This window comes from Emydura macquarii, unplaced genomic scaffold (assembly GCF_026122565.2).
Source record: "Emydura macquarii macquarii isolate MOO-44397 ecotype Brisbane River unplaced genomic scaffold, CSIRO-AGI_Emac_v2 contig_431, whole genome shotgun sequence".
Classification (NCBI taxonomy): domain Eukaryota; kingdom Metazoa; phylum Chordata; order Testudines; family Chelidae; genus Emydura; species Emydura macquarii.
The window spans coordinates 8607261-8623690 of record NW_027130568.1 but is presented as its reverse complement, the minus strand read 5'-3'; the positions used below and the strand labels follow the sequence as shown (position 1 = coordinate 8623690).

The following is a 16430-nucleotide window of genomic DNA, read 5'->3' as shown; positions in this document are numbered from 1 at the left end:
TCTGGGTATTCGGGAGCTCCCGGTCTGGATTCGGCAACCAGTGTCCTTCCTCTTCCACAGTCTGCCTCGACTGAGCTGAGTAGCTCCCTTTTATACCTGGGTTCCAGCTGAAGCATGCCCAACAGGGCTGAGGGGGCATGGCCGTCTCAGCCCACAGGATGGAGTTAACCCCTACTGGGGCTGTGCGCCCCATCAGACTGCCTAATAGGAAATCATCTTTAGATATACAGAACACTTTGTCAATCTCTGTATTCTGGTTTCCCTTTTAATCAAAATGTGAAGTGCACTGCAGTCTGCTTTCCTGTTACATAGCATACACCCCACATCAAGCGTAGCAGAATTGCCCAAAATACAATTTAATGTAATTTTCAGCAGGGGTACAAAATTCTATAACGTCTCCAGAAAATTCTTTTATCTCTGGGCAATCAAATATTTTATATGAAATTATATATGACTGTAAAGCCACAGACTTAAAGTGTAACAACCACTTCAAGAAATGGTTTCTTAATGTAAAATATATAGACATTTAGACATGTAGACACACACACATGCACAGTTTTGCTTGGGTTTGAAATAAGGACTATAAGAATATTTAAAAATGAATTTTCCTTTTGTTGAGACTTTGTTCATACAATTTTGGGAGAGGAAAGGAAGGGGAATCCCACGATACACACACTTTTTTGAAACCATGATGTCAATGTGTATAAGTCATTGCTGTTACCCCAAATGATGTTTTAATTAATGTTGCTTTGAATGCTAACCATTTTGACTGAAATTGTGCGTGTTACAGAATATGAATATAAGCTAATGCTTATTATTTAAATAAATCAAAGCATAATATGTTTTTCAAATTGGGGCTGGTGACAAAAATGGCCCAAGGAAAGATATAAATAGGTTGAAACATATTGAAGAATCTACTTACAGAGTTTCTGTATGTATGTTTTTGTTTGTTTCAGGTGCTTATTTGCCATCCGCTTATAGAACATACATGACTAAAGCGACACCCTTGACTCTTTTGAGCAATTGAGAGGGGAAACTTTAATCTGAGAATGAAGAGATAAACACTCACTCAGCAGAGCCGTATGATTGAAACCACAACCCGGCCCTGTGCTGGTGGACAAGGCTTTGTCCTTTTGCCCTGTACGACCGATGTTGCAGTAGTTCAGATGGATCGCAACAAGGAGGCGGAGATGGAATTACGAAGATCCTCTAGTCCTAACAAGGTAAACAAGAACGACATTGATGGAGACAAGTCCATGTGCCACAGCTGCTGTATCTGTGGCAAGAGTTTTCCTTTTCAGAGCTCCCTGTCTCAGCACATGAGGAAGCACACAGGAGAGAAGCCCTATAAATGTCCTTACTGTGACCATAGAGCTTCCCAAAAGGGCAATTTGAAGATACACATTCGGAGTCACAGAACAGGCACTTTAAGTCAGGGGCATGAGGTGGAGATGGGCGAAGCACAGCTTGGGGAGATGGGAGTCTCGGAAGGCCTTGACGGGTGCACCAGCCCCACCAAAAGTACATCTGCCTGCAACAAGATTCTGAATGGTGCAACCCAGTCAGACAACAGCAAGATTTTGTTGAGAAGCAGCAAGAAGGAAGTTGTCACAGAGGCACCGCCTGCAGAAGATGGTAAGCTACCCATTTACCAATGCACCTTCTGCAAAAACAAGTTTGAGAGAAAGAAAGACCTTGAACAGCACATACATCAAGTCCATAAGCCGTACAAATGCAGGCTTTGTAACTACATGACATTAAGAGAAGAGACGCTGTTAAACCACATAGAGAAAGACCATATTACAGCTCAAATTCCAAATGGGGAAGCTTACACTGAGAATTGCAAGAGTGAGCTGAATGCAGGGGAATTTCCTTGTGAAGTCTGTGGTCAGGCCTTTAGTCAGACCTGGTTTCTCAAAGCTCACATGAAAAAGCATAGAGGATCGTTTGATCATGGATGCCACATTTGTGGCAGAAGATTTAAAGAACCCTGGTTTCTCAAAAACCACATGAAATCACACGGCCCAAAGACTGGGAGCAAAAACAAACCAAAAAATGATTTAGAGCCCATAGCCACTATTAATAATGTGATTCAGGAGGAAACAATTGTGACTGGCTTATCTCTGTATGAAGTTTGCACCAAGTGTGGGAATCTGTTTACAAATATGGAAAGCCTAAAAGCACATAATGCTGTACACTTCAGAGTGCAAAGAAGCAGTACTGAGAACAAAGCTGAGGGGTTAATTGATGGAAGCCTAGATCCCTCTGTAACAAAGCAGTTTTTCTTACAGTGCCTGAATCTGAGGCCATCTGTAGGGATAGATAGAGTTACAAGAGGACAGCCTGGAAAAAGGGTAGCTGAGCTGGATCCAGTCAGTAGCTACCAGGCTTGGCAGCTGGCCACCAAAGGAAAAGTAGCAGAGCCTTCTGAGTGTGTAAAATATGTGGGATGGGATGAAGCCCTTGCTGATGCAGATGTGACTTATGACAAGGATAAAAGAGAATATATTCTTGTCAGCCAGGAGAAGCGCAAGCGAGATCAGGATTCACCCAGCGCCTCCAGCAACCCCAAGAAGAAAAGCTGCGTCAGTGGACGCTTGGAGAAAAACAGCAATGTACAACAAGGAGAAAACTGTATCCTTGCCCAGAGTGACTTGGACTACAGACCCTCCTCAAGGCAGAGCCGAAGGGCATCCCAAAACAAATCCACTGAATGCTTTGAGTGTGGCAAGATTTTCCGCACCTACCACCAAATGGTGCTCCATTCACGGGTGCACAGGAAAGAGCGCAGGAGCTGCAGTGAGAGCAGAACCGTTGCTCAGCCAGATCGATATGGATCCAGCAGTGAGGAGGGGGACTCTGGTTCTGTCAGTGGTCCAAGCACTCCAGGCTCAGCTTCTGCCCCGGAAGATTCTGTGACCTCTGGAATGGGTGAGGAGGGTGCAGAGGACAGCTCTGAGGAAGGAGTACCTGAACCATCACTAGGTAAACTCATATGCAACATTTCTCCGCCACTTTTTCCTATGTTACCTTTTCTTTATCTCTAAGTCTGTTAGATCCCATGCCTCTTTGCCTCCTGGGGCCTGAATGTGGGACACAGCAAGGAGCAAAATGAGAGATGAGTAAAATACTGTAAGAAGCTTAAAATTAATGTGGATCAATTCTGTAACCTAATTAACATTGTTTATAGTCTCAGCTTCATGATTCAACATTTCTGATGTAAATAATAAAAGTGAGATCACAGGAGGGCTTTGCAAGATGCAGGTAAATTTGGATTTCAAATGAAGGACAACTGAGAGGTAGCTTAGTTACCCCTAGCAACGCAGTCACCTCTGCTGTTTGCGTCAATATCTCTGCTGTTAGCTTCAATATAGCAGTATCTTTCCTGGATATCACTGGGCCCTATTTTGCCCTGATTTACACCCTTTCTGCTGATAGTATGTACGTGTAGTTAGAGCAAAGTTTTCCTGCTGTAACCTTGAAGCACATAAACTTGTTAATTGCTAATGAGAGAGGCAGTCCTTCCTCTTTTCTTTTTCTGTGCTCTGCTTCCCCAAACTTGTGTTATAACTCCAAGACTATAATTAATCTCTCTGGATTAAAGCAGTCCTCTGAGTTCAACTCCAGCTAAATGGAACAAATTATTCCCCAAATAGCAGCAAAGTAAATATTTAAAGGAACACTAAGTACTTTGGTATCATTTTTAATTTTTGCTGTTTACTCTCCTTTGTTTATAATACCCTCTTAGAAATGAGAGAATAACATTTATTTCCTTACTAGCCCTGTGTTTTTTCCATTTGGCAAACAATTACATTTTCCCCATTTTCTTATTCTTTCATGAAGAACTAACTGATCCACGTTTTGTAATGTTGAACTTGTTTTCAGGAGCATTAGTGATGAAGTCACCAGCACAGTTCTGGGAAAATTTAAAAAAAATATTAGTTAACGTGTGCTTCCTCAGCTGTCTAATGAATCTCATGAAAGAACAGCAACATGTTCCAGGATCATGTATTAAGTTATATATTTGATCCTTATTGACATCAATGATGCTGTGGTGTTGGATATTTTTTGTCACTGGACATTCCCCATCAGATTATGATAGTTTTAAGAGAGGTCAAAGTTTGAGCTGAAACTACAAGTCATATCACTTTCTAAATGTAATGCCTAGAGCCTCCTCCTCTCCCTCAAAGGATTGAAATCATAAAAATTAAACCCTTTGTTTTGTTCCTAAAATGTCTTTTTGGGGAACAAAATTGATCTTGGATTGACTTCACCGTGAGTTGTCAACTTTATTAACTTCACTAGAATAGAAGGTTAAATTAATAAAATACCCAAACAATATTCTTATGTGCTTCCCTGCCCTTCTTACAAATCACAACTCTGAAAAGTACTAGTGACAACAGATCAATCTAAGTATGTCATAATCACGTGTCCAAATAATAATTCCAAAATTGATCTGTCCATTTATTGTTGTATTTATGCAATTTTAACAAAGTTTATGAAAGTATACTCGTTGTATTCATGTTAAAGTCCATTGGGCACTCTCTGAAACACACCTGTACAATTGATTCAATGTATAATTACTGAAATGCAGCTTCATTTAGCGTGAAAAGAGGCTGTGAAGTTCTACTAGTGCAATGCACAATACCTTAGTGGAGACAGTTGTGATGGAAAATCATCACCCTAGAGACAGGCTCAAATCAGCAAAATTCTTTTTATACAGTGGTCAAAGAGTAAATTAGTCTTCTGTACTCTTCTCATTAATCATTTGACTTTAATCGTATCTTTTTCCTGCCTCAATTCAACTTCTGATCTCTGATCTTGGATATGAAAGGTGAGCATTTTAAGTTGCGCAGCAATTTGTCTTGTAATAACCCAGCTGCTAATAGCCAATAGGAAACTCATTTTCTTGAGCTGGCAAATTGGTTCTCACCTTCTCTATTAAACAGTGAGAAAGTAGCAAACTGATCAAGCTAAATAAAGATGAATCTCAGTAAATACATGCATGTGCGTTGTTTGGCTATATGCTTCCTTTTATATTTCCGAACTTCACATTTGAAGAGCTAGTTAATTAAAGGGACTACGGTGTAGTTAAGGAACTTTCTTGTTGTTAGTTCACATTGTTAATGCAGTTCATTTAATATTTATTAGCGTGAACATTTTTCACAGGTGACAAAGCTTTCTAACTGAAAACAGAATAAATAGAACACAATCAATTTTAAGCCAAGATCAGTAACTTAATTTCCATTTATATCTCTTTGATATGGCCATTTAATAGACATGCCATTATACTGTTTTATATGATCACCAGTTTAGAGATAGAGGATTGGGGTCACTCTGTCCATCAGGCTCTATAAATACTTTGTTCTGATAAAGGAATTGTAGCCCTCTGGAGGTTTCTTTTTCAATTCAAGAGGCTTTTCACCCTCCTTTTATGAACTAAAATTTGAAGTGCATAGAGTATAGGCCAGATTCTGCCTTCATTTACAACTAGACAACCTCATTAAAATCAAATGCTTTGTTATGCTCTTTAAATTGTCTTTTGTCCTAGAAGTGTTATGGTTTGCTACTCTCTGCTGAAGCTCTTCTAGTTAATCTCACAGGGTCAATAGCAAAGCTCCAGCAGCAAGAGCGGTAGCCATCGGCAGTAGATGCAAGTGAACGATTTTCTCAATTTTTAAAGTTTCTTTTCCCCACATTCACTTTACAATGTTGTTTTTACTCAGAATGTGGTTGGGCAAACCTCGTGGTGCTCATGAGACTGTTTAAAATTACATTATTTACTTTTGTTTTCAATTCTGAACTTCCTTTTCCCATATCTTTTATGTGTTACTGTGGGACTGCAAGCCTGAAAGGCAGTAGGGCCTGGATCCTGCAAGAGGGCTGAACATTTTGGCCCTGTTCCAATAAAGCGCTTAAGCACATGATTAACTTTAAACATGTGAGCAGTACAGTTTAGTTGAGCATGTGCTTTGCTGGATTGGGGCCAGAATGCATAGTACCTTGCAGAATTGAGTCATATTTAAGAGCAAAAAGCATGCACCAAATGTAAAAGAGCTCTGAGTGTCTCAAATATAGAGTGTTCCTATCCTTAAAAGTAATTTTCCTTTGCTGAATCTCTAGAGTCACATCATTCTTTCTCAGCCATGTGGGTTGTGTTTGCAAACCCAGATTACCATCCATCAGAGGCTCCCACACTGGTGGATGAAGTTCTTATAAACTAAAAGGCCCATAATCTGGACTGACCTCCTGCACATTGCAGCACTGCAAGCCACAGAACCTCACCCACCCTCTCCTGCAGTAGGCCCATATCTCTGGTTGAGTTACTGAGGTCCTCATATCTTGGTTTAAAGACTTCATATTACAGAGAATCCACCATTTACTCTAGTTCCAACCAGCAAACTTCTGATGGCCTGTGAAAAGCTGGCAGGTCAGATGGTGTTGGCTCTCCTCCTTGTATTCAGCTGTTAATCATTTTAAAAGATGATCAAAAATTGCATTCCTAATATCATTTTTCCATGTAAACAGTCACTGCAGTTGCCATAGGAATGTTTTACAAATGAGAGGGGAGAGCAGTCTCTGTGATGGCCAAAAGGAGAAGAGGTGGTCCATAAACTATACTGTCTGTTAAGAGGGAACTGCACTATGAAAAGGTTTGAGGACTCCTATCCTAGATGTAATCTGCGTGCTCAATTGTCAGTGGCACCAACGGCACCAAGAAATAAGGTCGTGTCAGCATTTCTGTTATGTTGCATTTGAAGCTGCTTGAGCCAGGTGCAAGCAGCTGTTGCTCAGCACTAGCCCTGACTTGAGGGTTGGGTTTTTTTTTTTTTAATTAGTTTCAGTTCTTCACTAAAAATGAAGGTCATGCATCATTGCCATAAAAGTACAAGGAGAAATCCTCTCTATTTTTATCCCATCTGCCTCTCCCCAAAACTATATGATTTGGTGAGCCAAAAAAAATTGATGTCAGGACACGCAAGATAGTGTTTTTATTTTTAGGCTGAAAGTGGGCACTCTAATTTGACACCCTCCCTCCTCCCCCCCATGGGTAGCTTTAAAGCACAAAACAGGCAGGATTATTGCTCTCCATATCAAAGTAATCATTAAAACCAAACAGTATGGGGAAGCACCTGCCATACCATTCCTTACCCATTCACATGCTGAGCTCCAGCTAGATCTCTGTCTGAAGGTAACTGGGTGGGGCTGGTGGTGTGGCCTTTTTTTTTCTTTTCTTTTGTGTGTGTCCTTTTGAGTTTGAGCTCTGCAAAGACCTTATACCCAAAAAACTGATGTCATGGTGTATTTGAAGCTTAAAAAGTGCGACGGCATCAGTTTGTTCATTAAAGCATTATAGGCTCTTTCAGTCTTGAAATCTAGAAAGAAGCATCAGCTCTGACGACATGACTGCCAGCTGGTTGCAAGTGGGAAAGCAAGTTCAAGTAGTTTTAATTTAATGTTTTCAGAGCAACAAGCAGGCAGCTGAGAACAATATTTTGTATCCTTCACTGTAGTGCTCAAGGAATTTAGTGAAGGAAATAAATTACTTCCCCCCCCTCCCCGCCACATACACATTCTCTCTCCGAAAGAAATGTTAAGAAAAGTATAAAGTAATGTTAGAAAACCAGGATTTTTAACTATTATAGGTAGGCTGGAGTAGGGGGAATTTTTAGTATTCTAATATGGTTTTACCAAAAACGGGAGGAAGAGGAGAGAGATCATTGTGCATGAGTGGGAACCCTGATTGAAGTGGGAAACTTTCTCCTATTTTTTCCCCCTTCTCTGCTTCTGTCTTTTATGTCTTGTATTTCTCTGAGCCTCTTCCAGCTTCTTCCTACATTTGAAAGTGTCTCCTTTTTACTGATGCTGCTCATTGTAGCAGATGCATCTTGTTTGTTTGTTATTATTTATTATGTTCATTACAGTAATGGCTAGGGACCCATTGAGAATGGAGCCTGGTGCTAGATGCTTATAAAAACAGTAGGAGGCAGTCCCTGCCTGGAAGAATTTATAATCTAAATAGGCAAGACAGACACAAGGTGGGGGAAGGTTGGAGCAAACAGCCAATCAGCATAGGGGGCAAAATATTCAGTCAAATACTCTGATAAAATCATCTGAAGTCCCTGCTTAGGCTACTTTAGCAGCTGCTTTGTTGGCTTCAGTCTCTGGCTGGCTCCTCCATCAGGTTCTTTCCCCAAGGCCACATGAGTCCTAGTGCTCCTTTGGGGGTCTCCCCTGTATAGTTCTGGGGCCAGAAGCTGCACTGAGCAGCACAGTGGAGGTTGGGGGAGTGAGAGAATGCTGAAGAGTGTCAGGGAAAAGACAGTGAGGGGGCAAACTTTTCAGAGCTTCTCCCAGGGTAGCAGGGTGTCTTGCTACTGCAGTTAAGGAAAAAAGTAGGTAAGGATAGGCTGTCCCATCACTTGTCCCATGTTTATCAGAGATGAGAGAGCTTAGAAAGGCCTTCCATTTACAAAACAAAAACTTTAGGATGGCAATAGAAGCGTGTCTGGCAGCAAAAGCACGTCCTCTCCTGGTCACGTTGATAGGTATATACTAAACTGAATGTTCTTGGTATCAAGAACAAGAAGTCAGAGCACTCAACCTCTTCGCAGTTGTGGTTTAAGTTTTAGGCACTGGGGAAGTGCCTGTTTTGTTTTAGTTTTTAACTTGTCCAGTGGGATTTTTTTTTTGGGAATCAATGGTTAGACATAGTTTTATGTAAGGTCTTGGTTAATGAACTGAAACAGGAGGGAAAAACAGCATATGATTACATGCGGACTATGCTTCATCAGGAGGTGTGGCAAACATCACTGAGCACACAGACATCAGAGATATACATAACTAACTGATAGCATATGATATCTATAAATAGGGATACTTGGGAAGAACTATAGACTATCTCCAAAATAATTTAATTGAAATAATTTAGAGTAAGAGGGATTTTGGAAGAACAAAAAAATGATAATTATTTTGCTAAAAATAGAGACTGTCCCAAATAGTGGCCACTAGCCTTTTTGGAAGGTTAGTAACATGAGCAGGAAATAAAATGAGATTCAGCTTTGAAAATTGTAAATTAATATATTTGGGGACAAATGGTGAATTCTTGGCCCTATTGAGGACAGTCTTAATTTCTCAATTGTCTGCAGTGGGGCCAGGATTTCACCCTAATAATCTAACAGCAATATATGCAATGGGAGGGAAGTATTTGGAAAGCAGTTATCCTGAAGGAGGCCTGGTATAATAGTGGATAGCAGAGCTGGCCAAAAATTGTCTAGGATGGTCTAAGGAGGTATAATTAAAAGTAATGGGATGATACTGAGCAAAGGAAAAGGTAGACAATGTCAGAAAAAATGTGCTCATCTTAAAGTATGAGAATGTTTTCCCCCAGAAGAAGCAATAAAAGCCTTATTTTTGAGTAATTAAAAAAACTAAAATAAATAAACTCTCAAGAATATAATGTAGAGGGTACAATCTTACAGTAATTGGTGAATAGGCTAGATGATCGAGTGTCCTCTCTGTTTTCTCTAATTTGTATGATTCTCTGATGAAATTTAGGGAAGAAGAAATGAGTTGGCGGTGGGGGTATACGGGGAGATAATCTACAGCATATTTGCATTAACAAGTGCTCCTTCTGTCCTGGTTCTGCTGAGGTGTAAGTAGATGCACATGTGGCTCCATAGGCTCCTAATTCTGGCTTTAGGCTTCGTACCTCCTAGTGAGGAACAGGACATGTCAGTGTGGGATACTTTTGTGTCAGGGCTTTTAGAACTCTGTAGAATACATGTGTTGTTACTCTAGGGGCATGATCTTGCAAAGCCCACAAGGTGTGTTTAGTTTGCAGCAGAAGGGTGTAAATTCAAGTGTGTACCAGCCTGTTGTGCACCAGTTGGCCTGTGTGGACTCTGCTGGCGTGCACTAGAAGTTCGCTAATGAATGTTAATGTAGTACTCTTTGAAATGGGAGTTTCTAGAGGGCACCAGCAGGAACCATACCGGCCAGTTAGTGCACAACATGCTAGTGCACACTAGAATTTACACCAGTGTAGTGCGGACAAACACACTGAATAGAAAAGGCCTGAGATGGTCAAATTAGCATAACAATATTTTATCTGTATTGACAACCAGAAGCATATAAAAGTCATTCCATATGTCATGAAACTGGCTTAAAAATCATAACATTAAAAAAAAAAAATTGGGTCTTTTTTGCCTTCTTGGGTCACATTTCCAGCACTTCCCCTCAAGCATGAGGGTTAGAAACTTTTTTCTTTTTCCAGTGAAGGTTGAGATTCTTATATAATCAATTGACTGGGACTTTAAGAAGGATATCCTGAGACCCATGATAAAAATAAGAAGAGTTAGCAACATTGCTTTATATTTTCTAATGGATTCCTAATAAATGGCAAGACTAGAATTGTTGAAGCCTAAGGGTTTGCATTGAAAAGGCAAAGTAAGTTAAAGGAAAATAATAAAATTCATATACACTCTGCAGTGAATTCAGAATAAGACGGTAAAATTGATTTGCCCTTGAAACATTCTCAGTAGCAAAAATTAACTACCACGTATAATGCAGCCGCCATTGAATACCTGGATACTTCCATTCCATATAATACTTTACTAAATAAAGGGGAAAAAAATCTATTCTTTCTCCATTTAGAAAATACTCAGTTCCAGTATCCATCAATTAAAAAAACAAAGTTCTTTTTAAAACACTGTAAAATGTAGTAGACAGAATCCTCAGCTGGTGTGTGTTGTTGACTTACCATTGCCATCAATGGAGCTATACCGATTTACATCAGCTGAAGATCTGGCCCAGTATCCACAATCCAGTAGATGTTGAAAAATGTATAAGGTGTTTGTTTGATCAGAGAACCGGAAAAGGTAAGGATAGGAGAATGACTGAACACTAAACCATTTGCACACTAAAACATCTTAGACTTCCACAAGGTGCAACAGTTATAAATGAGGATAATGCCAGTAATTTAGATTAGTTGTCTACAAATGAAGAAAAAAAGAATAATGCCACAATTGCATGATTAGCAAAATCTGACAATGTCTGAGTAGGAGTCTCAGCATAAGAAACCCCTCCCCCCCCATGCACACTTTATTACCAAAATGAGTTCAGAACCACACAAAAAACACTAGTGTGATTAATGCCAGGACTTTCAAATACCAGTGCAGGTTGATGACACAAATGTAGGCTGAGAGGGGAGGGGATGTTAAACAGAGGCCAGGATCCAGTCCTTTGCAGTCACACACAAGAAAAATTATGCAAGGTTTGGGATCAGGCAAAGCCCAAGCTGTCATTCGTTGCCCATTCATGGAACCAGGATCAGATCAGTATATAACTTGACATATAGTTGATTCTACATGTTTCAGGAACTACTGGTGCCACTGGTTTCCCTTTGGAACCATTCTTATTAAAACTCTGAGAGCACCATTCTAACACACACAGGAAGACGGTGGTGAGTGTGGTATTGCTGCCTGGCCTGATGTGTTTGTAAAGCATGGATGGCGGAGTGCCATTGAGCAGCATGGGGCCAGTGTGTCCCTTCATAGCAGAACCTTGCAACACCCCTTTAAGGGTTGTGGTATGTTGCTGGGGACCATAGCGGAAATTGTCATAAGTGGGTATCTTTCTAGTATTACTTGCAGTGGTCAAAATTTGCTTCCATTTGTCCTTGCATTACCATGGGTTAATGTGACCATGGGTTAATGTGAATAGAGAGAGGTGCTGAGAAGGCCGAGCAAAACAGAAATTAGTGTTTTGCACCAAAAGGGAATGGATGACAAGGAACGGTTTTGTGACCAGAAGCACCGAAGGGTGTTGGTGAGAGAGAAGAGGAGCCAGGAGATGGGTGTGGCTAATCCTCCAATTATAATGGGCTTGAAGGTCCACGTGCCAAATTGCTGGGCCTTCCCTTATTTTAAGGAGAAGACAGGAGCTTGCATAGAAGATAATGGAAGAAGCAACTGATTAGGGTGGAACAGATACACGTTGAGTATTGGCCTGCTAGCTGTGCTGTCTTTAGTCTTATGTTATACTGACATCATACAAACTAACTTGTGCCCTCTAGCCATGTGGAGTTATATCCACCGTGTTGCTGATTGGCAAGTTCCTTTTTCCGAGGTTCCATTTTACTGAAGCTGAGGCATTGTGGGTAGATGACCTCAGAGTGTGTACACACAGTATGCAGTAACTTGAGTTCCTCTCACAGTGGAGCAGGTTAATATGGAACAGATAATATGTGGTGCAGTCAAGCTGATGCTTAGGCCTGCTGGCCTACCTGTGGGACACCTCAGTGGTTAAAGGACATTCTTTCCCAGAAATGAAGTCTTTCTTGCAGATATTAGAAAACTTCATTAGCAGCATTTAGGGGATACAGATACATTGATGGTAGGTTTGCTGCTGGGACTGTTCTCTGATTTCTTGCACTTTACCAAACTGTGGCAGCTGTTTTCACCTGGAGCATTTAGTTCTAATAGGTCAGTTGTAAAAGTGCAGCCACCTACCAAGCATACCCTCGTAGCCAAGGGTGGGACTGCAGACCTGTGTCTGTTTCCCTTCCATAGGCTCCCAGTTATAAGCCACAGAGACTTTATGCCCAGTAAAAAATTCTCTTCTTGTGAACTGATTTATTAACATAAAATTAACCCAAAGTAAAGTCTCTTCCATCCTACTCTCCCACTGGGAGCAGTAGCCCCTCCTCCCTGAGGTCTCTTTGGCTCCCAGTCTCTCCATTAGGCACAGTTACTAGCTCATCCCAGGCTCTGATAAATCTGTCTTTCCTCTAGAGATTGGGGATTGCACAGACTCCTGTTCCCGCCCCCCCCCTCCTTCTTGCGGCGGTGTTAGCGGAACTCTCAAACTGCTTCCTGTCATAACAGTTCTCCTTCCTCCAGCTTCCTCTTCCTGTTTCCCTCTTTATAAGGCCCACATGCTTTCCCTTCAGCACAGTTGGACATCAGGTAGTCAGTCACAGGTGCACTGGACCCTCCGCTGTCTCTTAAAGGGATTCTTTTTATGCATTTCAATTTGTCTGGTGAACAAAAGGCCACAATTAGACTAGATCATTTCTGTAGACCTGTGGTTTACTGCAGATGAAATACTATGGTGGAGCAGCATGTTTAACTGGAGTACATGGAAATTTTAACAAATGATGCTATAGATATTAGGAATTCCACCCTTTAGAAAATAAGTATTACCAGCATGTTAAGGAATTTCCTAATCCTTGCGGCCATGTGTGTTTGAAAAGAAAACTAGGAAAGTGAGGATGTTGTGAAAAGATTTGAAAGACAGTATAAGAAACTTTGACGACCTAGACATGGTAAGATCATACCAACTCTGTTGAAGACATGCTAAACACCAGTATATCTGAATATAACTCCAGTAGCTTCTAGATGTAACTTCCTGAAAACATAGAGACAAGGTGGGTGAGGTAATATCTTTTATTGGACCAACATCTGTTGGTGAAAGAGACAAGCTCTTGAGCCACACAGAGCAGGTCTGGGAAAGTTACAGAGGCTAGACATACTTGCATTTAAAGATTAGTCATGTCTACGTTATGATGTATTATGTCTGCATCCGTTTTATGTTTACTGAATATTGTAACATTTAAAAATTAAGTCTTTTGCATGAATTTTGATCGCTGTGTATGTGACTCTTCGCTTTTCTTCAGCAAACGTTAAGAACATCAGCATACATGACACATGTTCAATTTCTGTGTCCAGGTGGAGAATAACTTACTTGACTTTTTCAAGAAAGTCTGTATAGCTGCTCTGGCTTTGCTTATTACTAGGCTTTTGAATGTTTCTATTACATCATGCTATGTCACTCCATGTGACATTTATACTCCTACTCATAAAATCGTTTCCTGAAATGTGGAGTTAGATCTTTATCGGAAATTGTGTTTTACAATTATGGTGTTCACTAGGACCTCATTCTTGCCCTTATTTTTACATTTATATTCACCTTCTTCATAGCACCACTTACCTACCCAGATAGAAAATTATTTTAGCTGTGATGGATATACACTTGCTCTGCTCAGACAACATATAGTCTACTCTCAGTCTCTGTTATACCAGTGTAAGTCAAGAGTATCTTCACTGCAGTGAATGACATTTCAAGTTTGGTTGTTTGGTTTTTGTTATGCTGTGGTAATGCTATGGTAGTACTTCATATACACTATTCATAATGCAGCCATGGGCCCAGACTCACTATCATACACCAAGATGGCTTGTTAAAGGCTGCTTAGAATTCTGGCTTAGATTCTTACTGTACGCAGTTTGTGATTATTGCTATTATGCCATTTCTCTTTGATACATATCTATGAATTACTCTTACATGACAGTAATGGACTTGTAGAAACATAGGCAGTTGTTTTGATGGTGGCTTTGTTTTTCATGTTTGTATACAGAGTGGGCTTGACTCTGCTAGTTGCTAAACACTCTGGCCCCAATCCAGCAAAACATTTAATTATTTACTTAATGATAAGCATATGAATAGTCCCATTTAAGTCAGTGTTAAGTGCTTTCCTGGAGTGCTCAGCACCTTAGGGCTTGTTTGTAGTCCCTTAGGGCCAAATCTGTCCTTGATTGCATGTATGTAACCTGTGGCCTAAATTTGACCCTGATTATTAACACAATATGTTTCCTCCTTGATGGTCAACTTTCTTTTCTATTTTGAGGAAATGGGGTTCAAGGAATCAAAACATGCCTGACTATTTGCACCTATATATTTTTAGTTATAGCTGTTGGAAGTTCCTTCAAAGGTAAGATAATAAGCTACCTAGACTAGTTTACTATAGTAGTAGCTGCACCCAAACATCAATATAAGTTATATGGTGTCACTTACAATTTCTGAAATCTAGTTAGTGCATGGGTTGTATAAAGAAAATGATAAATTGGAGGAATTAAGTCCCTGGAGAATTATCATATTAACAGTTGCTAAGCCAACAAATATGACTAGAACATGATGTTAACAACAAGAAAAAGGAACATTTTACACATTTACAATGCAGAATTTCCAGTCTCTATCAGGTAATGGCTGATCCATGATCCAGATCATGTCTGAAACATGTAGATAGGGCATTTTTGGGAAGCTTACCCTAGTTTGTAGAGAACAGAAGACTTTAGTTTCAAGCCGTCAGTTCAAACTGTTACCTTTCACAAGTCCCAAATTATTATATGCTTTAATTTTAACATTTCTTGTTACTTTAAATAACAGGAAAATAAGACAGAGTTGTATGCCCCAGGTCTCAGAACAAGTATCAGCTGAACTGAGTTTGTTGCCAGTTCATGATTGTACGGTTAAACTATTGTGTAACCACTAATATATAAAGTTAGTAGTAGTTCCAGCAGTATAGTGAAACTCCAAACAAGACAATTTTTTCCCCTCTGGAGGGATACAGAAACATTGATTTAAAACTGAATTTGGAGTTAGTTTACAATTGTAATATAAGACGCTCCCAAACCTTGTGTTACTTTGAGATAACAGATTCGTCAGAGTGTTGAAAGCACCAGCTCTACCTGACAGCACTTCTGAGGTGTGTGTTATCTCAAAATAGCATATGTCTTGTCATGTCTTATTGCTTAAATAGCATTTGAGGCAAGTTGCTGTCAGCAAAAAATTAAATAAATAATAATTGGGGGGGAAAATGAAGAATGTCTGGACTATTATTTGCCCTACACTGGAAATTTGTGAGTTTTTTCAGAAATGTAAACCTACAGTTTAAACAGTACTTTTCCCCCTTCTATGTGAAACAGTTTGCATGTATTTTAACCATAAGGGCCGGGAGCAAAAGCCATCAAACTGAAAGACTGAGTTTGGAGTGTACTATGGGAATTGTATGCCATGTTAGCCATTTCAGAACTTTGATAAAACATAAATTCACATACAGGGAGCCAAAAATGTTAATCTTTAGAAGCTTTAAATACTTTTTTTGGTGTGGCAGAAATCTATAATTCTTTGTGCAGTTAATGTGTTTTATGTATATTTAAATACATGATACCATCCTACTAAAATTGATCAGTTATTCTGTTTTTCATTGCTGGCTACTTTTTTAAATCTCATGGGAGCACAAATCAGCATTAATTCATTCATTAATAATGACCCTTTCCTTCTCCAAAAAAAATTATGTTCAGAGAACAGAAATGAAATCTGTGTACTTGGTTGGATAGTGTTAGAAGCGAGGAAGTTAATTTGGCAGATTTAGTATTGCCAATCCAAGTATTTAAAAATCATGAATCAAGTCACGCCCTTCCCCATCATCTGACTGAATTAAGTCACAAGATTTAAAAGAATACATTTTAATTATTTTTATTTGCCTTGTGAATTTTGAGTCTTTAGTCTGCACTTGGGCTTATGTTTGCAAGCTTTTCTCTATATTCATGAGGACTAAAAACTTTTAAAGATGAAATCTGAGATTCTCA

The 16430-nt window shown here is 39.8% G+C and overlaps 1 protein-coding gene across 2 annotated transcripts in view; it reads left to right on the top strand.

Moving 5' to 3' along the window:
- Positions 1-16430, top strand: part of ZNF516 (zinc finger protein 516) — a 120716-nt gene that overhangs the window by 44167 nt on the left and 60119 nt on the right. For both annotated transcript variants that reach the window (XM_067537516.1, XM_067537517.1), the window contains exon 2: positions 957-2985. In XM_067537516.1, coding sequence (XP_067393617.1) covers positions 1083-2985 — 1903 coding nt within the window. In that variant the 5' untranslated portion in view covers positions 957-1082. The remainder of the gene's footprint in view (positions 1-956; positions 2986-16430) is intronic.